At 45.4% G+C, this 11,157-nt stretch overlaps 1 protein-coding gene across 4 annotated transcripts in view; it reads left to right on the forward strand.

Annotated features, from left to right (window-relative positions):
• SPAG9 (sperm associated antigen 9) overlaps nt 1-10,852 on the forward strand; it is a 125,689-nt gene extending 114,837 nt beyond the window's left edge. For all 4 annotated transcript variants that reach the window (XM_082272420.1, XM_082272422.1, XM_082272421.1 and 1 more), the window contains 3 exons: nt 2,412-2,588; nt 8,067-8,210; nt 10,542-10,852. In XM_082272420.1, the coding sequence (XP_082128546.1) occupies nt 2,412-2,588; nt 8,067-8,210; nt 10,542-10,663 (443 nt within the window). In that variant the 3' untranslated portion in view covers nt 10,664-10,852. The remainder of the gene's footprint in view (nt 1-2,411; nt 2,589-8,066; nt 8,211-10,541) is intronic.
• The last annotated feature ends 305 nt before the right edge of the window (nt 10,853-11,157 follow it).

The following is an 11,157-nucleotide window of genomic DNA, read 5'->3' on the forward strand; positions in this document are numbered from 1 at the left end:
GAAATAAATTCACAATGGCTGGCAGTTCCCTTGAAAAACATACCTGTATATCTTTCTTTCTTTTATTTTTTATTTATTTATTTTTAATAAATTTTTTTTTTCTGGAAAAAGTTTTATATCACCTGTATAAAAATAAAAAACCTAGTGATACATGATTTTTTTTTAATCAAAATTTTTTTTCTGCAAAAAGTTTTATATCACCTCTACAAAAAAAAAGCAACCTAGTGATGCATGATTTTTTTTTTTTTTTTTTTTTTAAAGCAAATTTTTTTTTCTGGAAAAAAATGTATCGCCTCCACAAAAAAAAAAAAAAAAAAAAACATAGTGCTACATGCAAGTCATACCTGTATTTCTTTTTGGGATGGATAAATCGAAAGTGAGGGCTAGTGTACCTTTCCTGGGGAAAATGCTGCTCGGTGGTCCCTTCACATGTTAAATGGTCTGAGCATGCGCCACTGGTCCAATGCATCCCGTGTCGTTCCTTTGCTCCATGGCGCAGCCTAGTGTTAGAGCCGAGTAGCCCACCTCCCCTCCACAGTGCACACACACCAAAAGGAATCGGGCCGTCCACCGCTCTGGGGTCTAGTGGTGAGCAATAGTTTTCCCTATATACATTTTTTTCAACTCTTAGGTTTTTTAGGGTTTAGTAATTTATTTATTTAATAAGTCTCCTGCATTATGGTTATTTAAATGGCCTTTCCCTCTGACTGCCTTAATTCCTATGACTAAGGCCTGTATGGAGTGAAATACATCAGAGCCTGGCATAGGGTAGGTTTTCTTTTGTGTGCAGCTTGTCTATTTTGCCAGCTCATTATACTTCTCTGGTTCCCTTGATGATAATGTGGCTCTAAAGACTCCTTTTTTTTAGCTTTAATATAGTCTATGCATTAAGGTAAAAAAAAAAACATCTGGGTGCCGCTCCCCAGCCCCCCCCCCCTTATCTTTACCTGAGCCCCATCTCAATCCAGCGATGTACGTGAGAGCAGCGGCTCTCCTGTCTCTCCCTCTCCTTATTCGCAAACACAGCAGCGGGAGCCATTGGCTCCTGCTGCTGTCAATCACAGCCAGTGAGCCAATGAGAGTGAGGGGCGGGGCTAAGTCACGCTCTGTGTGAATAGTCACACCGAGCGAGGCTTGCTAATGGGGCCATCGGCAGGGGGGGATGAGGGGCGGGGCCTGTCCATTGGGGGCGCCGCCCCCCATCCATGCGTCCTCCCCCCTAATTTACATGCAGGGCACTGGACGCATGGATTCCAATGGGGGATTTTTTTTTTGAAGCACGTGATTAGAGCCAGAGGCTCTAATAGGCTTCAAAAAAGGGTAGGCTTGGGGCGCAGAGGATTCCCCCCTATGCCCACCCAGTTGTGTGACGCTAGTGACACTGATTCTCCTCCCAGCCAGTCAGGAAGAGGGTTATGAGACCCCTTTCCCGATGGGCCAAAAGGAGAAGCGATCAGTGGCCGGGAAGAGGCAGAAGAGACACAACTGGAGGAGAAGGACAGCGGGTCAGCCATCCAGCACTCCCCGGCTCGGACAGGAGGATGGAGGCGGTAAGGAGGCAGACCGTTGGGGAGGGGGGGGAAGAGCGTGTCGCCTGCCAACTGACCGGCCAACCGGGAGGGGGTGCGCATTGGTTTGCCGCACCCCCCCAAATTACCGAGCACCAGCTACCACTAATGGGAAGGGAAGACCAATGTAAACTGCAATCTTGCCCTTCATCATTGATAAAAAGCTGACGCCTTCATGCATGAGGCTGCACTGAGGGGAACCTGGGACAGCTTTTACTCCCGGAAAGGTATTTCATCCCTACTCTTAATCCATCCCTACTCTTAATCCATCCCAGGCAGAGAGTGAATAGCAGCTGATGGACTGGTTGGTGTGTTCAGGGCTCCTAATGGATGCAAGCAGAACTGGCAATGCTGCCCACACCATTCAAAAGTAATCGTCCCAGCTTATGCATAAAATTACAGAAGTATGAGCAGCTTCCATTGCATTATAGCAGAGTTCATGTCCGAATGTGGTAGATTAGATAGACCGTGCCAAGTCTGTTGTCGGGGAGCAATAAAACATTTTTTAACATCTATCCTTTAGCGGTCTGCGGCTTATTAGCTTCTAGGTGACATTTATTAGGTTCTAGGTGACATTTATTAGGTTCTAGGTGACATTTATAAAACACAGTAAGGCACCTTGAGCGTATATTAGTGCTAGATGAACAAAAAACACATCGCATTCCTCTCTTCCTGCAGCATCTTCGCATGTTCTTCTAATAGTTCAGGCAGGTGCTTGGAATACTAAACCGATTGTATCCCCCTTTTTTAGTTGCGCTTCCTAAATGACCATTTCCTGTGTGCTTAGTACCCACCGTGTGTATGGTTGCTGGATCTCTCTTTATTTTGTCTTCCAATCTCAAGCCAACAAAGCCTTGCCTGGCTCCGGGAACCGTCCAGGGAGCGTGATCCGAGTCTACGGCGATGAGAACAGCGATAAAGTGACCCCTGGAACTTTCATACCGTACTGTTCTATGGCACATGCACAGTTATGTTTCCACGGTCACCGGGATGCCGTCAAGTTTTTTGTTGCAGTACCAGGTAATTTGGAGTGTTAGAAAATCATATAGTGACTCCTGGTGGGGGTGGGGGGGGGGGGGATTGGGGGGGTTGTTGGCTTCGGTTCGCCTAAGTTCTTTAAGGCCCCTTTCACATAGGCGCACGGACCTACAAAGTCCGTTCTGCTCAGCAGGGGATCGGTCCACCGATCCCCGCTGAGCAGGCAGATGACAGCTCCCTCTCTGCTCTGTGTGCAGAGATAGAGCTGTCAGATCCCCGCTGTCAGGCAGAGGGGGGAGAGAAGTGGCGCAAACAGACAGTTGAGTGACTGCAAAAATATACTGTGGGCAGATGGTGGAATGTAATCCAATAGCTGGACACTTGGATGGCTGCAGGCTTGTAGAGGGTGAAGCGACCCTGTATGGTTTCAGGAGAGAGAGAGAGAGAGCCAAGCGCCGATCTGAGTGTAGCACAGCAGTAATTTTAATGACACACAATAAAATCGTTACTCACAAGAGGTCCATAAAAACAGGCATTGGTAAAATCCATGAGGGGAAGGTCTCTGGGGTCACATCCGAGGTGGAAGATCCAGTCAGGCGGTACCGCTGTGATGAGGGAGGACAGCCGATGGCCTCATGTCGGAGGCGGGAGACGTGCAGGTCCTCTGTGGTGGTGGAGCAGCGTGGGACCGCCGGTCGGATGGCTGTGACGTCACTTCCGGAGACAGCAGGGAATCAAACGGGACGGCCTGAAGAAGGAGCGGAGCTCCGCAACGCGTCGCCGTTTGATTCCCTGCTGTCTCCGGAAGTGACGTCACAGCCATCCGACCGGTGGTCCCACGCTGCTCCACCACCACAGAGGACCTGCACGTCTCCCGCCTCCGACATGAGGCCATCGGCTGTCCTCCCTCATCACAGCGGTACCGCCTGACTGGATCTTCCACCTCGGATGTGACCCCAGAGACCTTCCCCTCATGGATTTTACCAATGCCTGTTTTTATGGACCTCTTGTGAGTAACGATTTTATTGTGTGTCATTAAAATTACTGCTGTGCTACACTCAAATCGGCGCTTGGCTCTCTCTCTCTCTCTCTCTCTCTCTCCAGATCCCCGCTGTCCTCTATGGGGAAATCTGATGAGAACGGACCGCCTGTCCATTCTCATCCGATCCCATCCTCTAGGCCAGGGGTCCTCAACCCTGGCCCTCAGGGCCCACTAACAGGCCAGGTTTGCAAGATAACTGAAATACATCCCAGGTGATATCATTTGCTGCTCAGTGATTGCAGTACTCTAGTCTGCATTTCTTCAAGGTAATACTTAAAATCTGGCCTGTTAGTGGGCCCTGAGGACCGGAGTTGAGGACCACTGCTCTAGGCCATAGGTCTTCAAACTATGGCCCTCCAGTTGTTCAGGAACTACAGTTCCCATCATGCCTGTGAATGCCAGAGTTTTACAATGCCTCATGGGATGTGTAGTTCCACAACAGCTGGAGGGCCGTAGTTTGAGGATCCCTGCTTCTAGGCGGATGGAAAATAGGGTTTCCATTCATCTGGATTTCACGGACCGGATCGGAATCGGATAGCAGCGGGTGTCAGCGGAGATGTCTCCATTGACACCCGCTGCCCCATAGGGATGCATGGAGCGTCCGATCAGGTCCGCCTGAAAAACTGACAGGCAGATCGGATCGGATCGCCTGTGTGAAAGGGGCCTAACAATGGACATATTGCTTTGTAAAGTGCAAATTACATTTTGTGTAGATAAAATAAATCCCCTCCAGGAGAGCTACAGACCTTCAAAAGTGTGGAATTAAATAGAGCTGTGGTCCTCAACCCTGGTCCTCGCGGGCCCACTAACAGGCCAGGTTTGCAAGATAACTAAATTACATCACAGGTGATCTCATTTGCTGCTCAGTGATTGCAGTATTCTAGTCTGCATCTCCCCAAGGTAATACTTAAAACCTGGCCTGTTAGTGGGCCCCCGAGGAACGGAGTTGAGGACCACTGAAATAGAGACTCTTGGCTCATACTGCCGCCTACAGAAGGATTTCGTCATTGGTTTAAAAGAGAAAAAAAAAAGTGCTGCAGCTTGACCCCTCCTACTCCCAACATGCCTCTGAACATGGTAGATTAGACTGTGCCAAGTCAGTTGTCAGGGAACAATAACAAGGAAAGGTAATAAGCCATCTACTGGGTGGCTCCTGGGAAATCAAATTAATCATAGTGACCACCGAGCTACTGATTACAGATCAGATTGGAAGAGACATTTTAATAAATTATAAAATAGATTATGTAGCCGTGAACATTTAGGAATGTCCATTTCATACTGTCTCTGATTTATGTAATTCTTTATTGATTATTATTATTATTATACAGGATTTATATAGCGCCAACAGTTAGCACAGCACTTTACAACATGGATCATCTAGTGAGAGATAAAAGAGAATTGTTTAATATTTATGGACATTTTCCCCCAAAGTGCACAAGCCGTGAAAGGGTTCATTATTATTATTATTATTATTATTATTATTATTATTATTATTATTATTATTCAGGATTTATTATTATTATTATATTATTATTATTCAGGATTTATTATTATTATTATTATTATTATTATTCAGGATTTATTATTATTATTCAGGATCTATTATTATGATATTATTATTATTCAGGATTTATTATTATACAGGATTTATATAGCGCCAACAGTTTGCGCAGCGCTTTACAATATGAGGGCAGACAGTACAGTTACAATACAATACAGGAGGAATCAGAGGGCCTCTGCAAATTTGGTTTGTTAGCAGACTGGTGGGTAAGTATATCAAACGAAGGACCGGCTGGTTTCCACACACCTTCTTTAATCCCCCTTTCTCTTCAGTTTTGTTATATACAGGGATGGAGACGCTGAGCAGTGCTCGCCGGTGTCTCATTTAAAGTCCCAAAGCTGCCCATGTTTTGTATGTTACCAGGGATGGAGACGCTTGCTTTACAGGCTGGTGTCTCACTCAAAGTCCCAATTTGTCTTTACCATCTATATTATAGGGATGGGGGTGTGTGTCTCCCAGCTGGTCATTGTTTAGTTTGCACCCTATGGCTATTACATAGCCATTAGTTTTTCAATACCAGTCTTGGATGGGAGCAGGTTGGGGGAGGATTGAGCCATCTCCAAGTCCACCTGTTTCCCATCCATCCATCAGCATTCGTTTGCTTCCATTGTGGAGACACTCAGGTTGAGTAGTGTTAGGAAGTGTTAGGACTGCAGGATACACAGGGTGCCGTGGAGAGGCCTTGCAGCTTATACATGCGTTTGCAAATGTGTGTTAACTAAACCCCTGTTTTTAACCTATTTTGTTAGACAGGTTTATTTGGTTTGTTAGCAGACTGATGGGTAAGTACAGTGCCTTGCGAAAGTATTCGGCCCCTTTGAACTTTTCGACCATTTGCCACATTTCAGGCTTCAAACATAAAGATATAAAACTGTAATTTTTTGTGAAGAATCAACAACAAGTGGGACACAATCATGAAGTGGAACGAAATGTATTGGATATTTCAAACTTTGTTAACAAATAAAAAACTGAAAAATTGGGCGTGCAAAATTATTCAGCCCCCTTAAGTTAATACTTTGTAGCGCTACCTTTTGCTGCGATTACAGCTGTAAGTCGCTTGGGGTATGTCTCTATTAGTTTTGCACATCGAGAGAATGAAATTTTTGCCCATTCCTCCTTGCAAAACAGCTCGAGCTCAGTGAGGTTGGATGGAGAGCGTTTGTGAACAGCAGTTTTCAGGTCTTTCCACAGATTCTCGATTGGATTCAGGTCTGGACTTTGACTTGGCCATTCTAACACCTGGATATGTTTATTTGTGAACCATTCCATTGTAGATTTTGCTTTATGTTTTGGATCATTGTCTTGTTGGAAGACAAATCTCCGTCCCAGTCTCAGGTCTTTTGCAGACTCCATCAGGTTTTCTTCCAGAATGGTCCTGTATTTGGCTCCATCCATCTTCCCATCAATTTTAACCATCTTCCCTGTCCCTGCTGAAGAAAAGCAGGCCCAAACCATGATGCTGCCACCACCATGTTTGTCAGTGGGGATGGTGTGTTCAGGGTGATGAGCTGTGTTGCTTTTACGCCAAACATAACGTTTTGCATTATTGCCAAAAAGTTCGATTTTGGTTTCATCTGACCAGAGCACCTTCTTCCACATGTTTGGTGTCTCCCAGGTGGCTTGTGGCAAACTTTAAACGACACTTTTTATGGATATCTTTAAGAAATGGCTTTCTTCTTGCCACTCTTCCATAAAGGCCAGATTTGTGCAGTATACGACTGATTGTTGTCCTATGGACAGTCTCCCACCTCAGCTGTAGATCTCTGCAGTTCATCCAGAGTGATCATGGGCCTCTTGGCTGCATCTCTGATCAGTCTTCTCCTTGTATGAGCTGAAAGTTTAGAGGGACGGCCAGGTCTTCGTAGATTTGCAGTGGTCTGATACTCCTTCCATTTCAATATTATCGCTTGCACAGGGCTCCTTGGGATGTTTAAAGCTTGGGAAATCTTTTTGTATCCAAATCCGGCTTTAAACTTCTCCACAACAGTATCTCGGACCTGCCTGGTGTGTTCCTTGTTCTTCATAATGCTCTCTGCGATTTAAACGGACCTCTGAGACTATCACAGTGCAGGTGCATTTATACAGAGACTTGATTACACACAGGTGGATTCTATTTATCATCATTAGTCATTTAGGTCAACGTTGGATCATTCAGAGATCCTCACTGAACTTCTGGAGAAAGTTTGCTGCACTGAAAGTAAAGGGGCTGAATAATTTTGCACGCCCAATTTTTCAGTTTTTTATTGGTTAAAAAAGTTTGAACTATCCAATAAATTTCGTTCCACTTCATGATTGTGTCCCACTTGTTGTTGATTCTTCACAAAAAATTACAGTTTTATGTCTTTATGTTTGAAGCCTGAAATGTGGCAAAAGGTCGCAAAGTCCAAGGGGGCCGAATACTTTCGTAAAGCACTGTATATCAAACTAAAGACTGGCTGGTTTCCACACACCTTCTTTAATCCCCCTTTCTCTTCAGTTTTGTTATATACAGGGATGGAGACACTGAGCAGTGCTCGCCGGTGTCTCATTTTAAAGTCCCAAAACTGCCCATGTTTTGTAAGTTATTTTAAGGGTTTCTTCATGTTAAAAAGGTTGATTAAGGCTGGCATAGAGAACAGTAAAGAGAGCCCATCGTCACATTAAAGGACATGTATTCAAGGGTGAAGGCAAACTCTAATTTTACAGTACTTGGAAGTTATTGTACAAAACTTCAGCTGTCCATCTCTGGATCGAATTATTTTGACATGCCATCCTTTCTAAAGGTTATCTCTGCTTATGGAATTTTATGTCATCATGTCAATCACCTGGGTTATTGACCAATTTCGTTTTTTGGAAGTAAAATAGAATTTAAAGAACTCTTGAAACAATGTATGTAAGTTTATAAAAATGAAAAGTTGGTGATACGTCGTTTCCTTAGGTCAGGTGATTTGCCCGTCCAGTGGTGGCACGCCAGATGCAGCCGGAGAGAAAAGTGCCGCCGCACAACAGGAGCTGAGTAACCTGCCTCTGAAGTCCATGTTGGTGATGAGCGGAGGAGAGGGTTACATCGATTTTAGGATGGGTAAGAGACCAATTCCAGTGTCACTGTAAGATGGCGGATTTATGATGGAGACCATTCTATTGGCTTCTTCTAGAGGTTACTGGGTACTGGATCGTTAGTTGTACCGTGTCAAATTAGGTGTGATTCCACCAGTATTCCTATTAAAGACGAACACCTTGTACTGGGGTTTTCATTTTTGTATAGTTGCTCGAAAGGTAAAACGAATGCTATCTTATAGCTGAAGTCTCCACCAGTGATATCTCTGATTAGAATTCCTGCTTTTACCCAGCTGCCGCAGCGAATACTGAGCCAAATAATGGTGTCACATTCCCTTCGCGGAACACAGCGTAGAATAAACATGTACCAGATCGGAGAGGGTGACACCCCAGTTCCGGGAGGGGCATAGACATAAGATTTTCCTGCAGTAGTTTGTGTCTCTGCCCCTGCCACAATGGTGAGGCTTCCCTGCAGTAGGTTGTGTCTCTGCCCCTCCCACATTGGGAAAATTTCTGCACAGTAGTTTGGGTCTATGCTCTGCCAACAATGATAAGATTTTCCTGCAGTAGTTTTTCATTTGTTGGCAGAGCAGAGACCCAAACTACTGTGCAGAAATCTCCCCAATGTGGGAGGGGCAGAGACATAACCTACTGCAGGGCAGCCTCACCATTGTGGCAGGGGCAGAGACACAAACTACTGGAGGGAAATCTCCTCATGGTGGGAGGAGCAGACATTAACTACTGTGGAAGGTCTCGTTATTGTGGGAGGGGCAGAGACATAAACTACTGGAGGGAAATCTCCCCATTGCAGGAGGGGCAGAGACACAAAATACTGAAGGGAAATCCCCCCCCCCATTGTGGGAGGGGCAGAAACACAATCTAAAGCAGGCAATCTCACCATTGTGGGAGGGGCAGAGACACAAACTACTGCAAGGAAATCCCACCGTTGTGGGAGGAGCAGAAACACAAACTGCTGCAGGAAATCTCACAATTGTGGGAGGGGCAGAGACACAAATTACTGGAAAGAAATCTCACCATTGTGGGAGGGGCAGAAACACAAAATACTGAAGGGAAATCCCCCCCCCCATTGTGGGAGGGGCAGAAACACAAACTGCTGCAGGAAATCTCACAATTGTGGGAGGGGCAGAGACACAAACTACTGCAAGGAAATCCCACCGTTGTGGGAGGAGCAGAAACACAAACTGCTGCAGGAAATCTCACAATTGTGGGAGGGGCATAGACACAAATTACTGGAAAGAAATCTCACCATTGTGGGAGGGGCAGAAACACAAAATACTGAAGGGAAATCCCCCCCCCCCCCCATTGTGGGAGGGGCAGAAACACAAACTGCTGCAGGAAATCTCACAATTGTGGGAGGGGCAGAGACACAAATTACTGGAAAGAAATCTCACCATTGTGGGAGGGGCAGAAACACAAATTACTGGAGGGAAATCTCACCATTGTGGGAGAGGCAGAGATACAGCCTACTGCAAGGAAACCTCACCATTCTGGGAGGGGCAGAGACTCAAACTACCGCAGAGAAATTCCACTATTGTGGGAATAGCAGAGATACAAATCACTGCAGGGAAATCTCACTATTGTGGGAGGGGCAGAGACACAAAGTACTGCAGGGATATCTTACCATTGTGGGAGGGGCAGATACACAAACTACTGCAGGGATATCTTACCATTGTGGGAGGGGCAGATACACAAACTACTGCAGGGATATCTTTTACCATTGTGGGAGGGGCAGAGACACAAACTACTGGAAGGAAATCTCACCATTGTGGGAGGGGGAGAAACACAAACTACTGCAGGGAAATCTCACCATTGTGGGAGGGGCAGAGACACAAACTACTGCAGGGATATCTTACCATTGTGGGGAGGGGCAGAGACACAAACTACTGGAAGGAAATCTCACCATTGTGGGAGGGGCAGAGAGACCAACCATTGTGGGAGGGGCAGAGAGACCAACCATTGTGGGAGGGGCAGAGAGACCAACCATTGTGGGAGGGGCAGAGAGACAAACCATTGTGGGAGGGACAAAGGCACAAACCATTGTGGGAAGGGCAGAGAGACAAACTACTGAAGGGAAATCTCATTATTGAAGAAGGGGGGGAGACCCTTGGGGCATTTCAAGATTAGTTAAACCCTGTAACTTTAATTCCATAGCCAAATTGCTTCAGCCTGCCATGTCCATAGATTGGTGTTTGGTTGGGTGAAGCAATTTTCAGGTCAAACCTTTTTTATTTTTTTCCCCAGGCACTCTCATTAAATGTGATCTGATACCCTTTTGTACAAACATGAAGCAGTAATGTTCATTCGTGTTAAGAACGAATTTCGTTTTCCTCCTCAGGTGATGACACAACCGATTCTGAACATCTAGAAGAGTCTCTGCCGTTCGATCCCTCCATGGCCAAAGTGGAGAGAAGCCACCTCATCGTCTGGCAGGTTATGTGCAACAGTAGCAGCGAGTGAAGGAAATGACCTCGGAACTCAGAAGGATTTTTTTTTTGCATGATGTATTTTTCCATCTTTTTTTCTACTCTGGATTATTTTATCAACTATTTTAACATTTGGACTGTATGTATATACGACCTTCACAAACCTATTGAAACGCGTTGTTCTGGCGCAGGAACTTGTGCGTTCTCTGGGCGCGGATTCCAAGTAGACTTCTTCAGCCGTCTGTTTTTTTTTTTTTTTATTTGCACTGCGGTTTCTGATTTTTTGGCGTTCAATGCCTGCTGACCACCCCTTAATAATAACGAGCTCCGTCACTGCGCACTCTATACGGATTCGCCAGCGTTTGCCATCTCACAAATTAACATATCTACGGCGGAACATCTGCTCCTGAATTACATTTTCTATAAACCGAATTGGTGGCATGAAGTTCGTGGCTTTCATGATCCATATTGGTTGAGTATTTAAGAAAAAAAAAACTCTCCTACCGTATGAATTCCATTTTTTTTTTT

This window comes from Pelophylax lessonae (assembly GCF_965119305.1).
Source record: "Pelophylax lessonae genome assembly, chromosome: 11".
Lineage (NCBI taxonomy): Eukaryota > Metazoa > Chordata > Amphibia > Anura > Ranidae > Pelophylax > Pelophylax lessonae.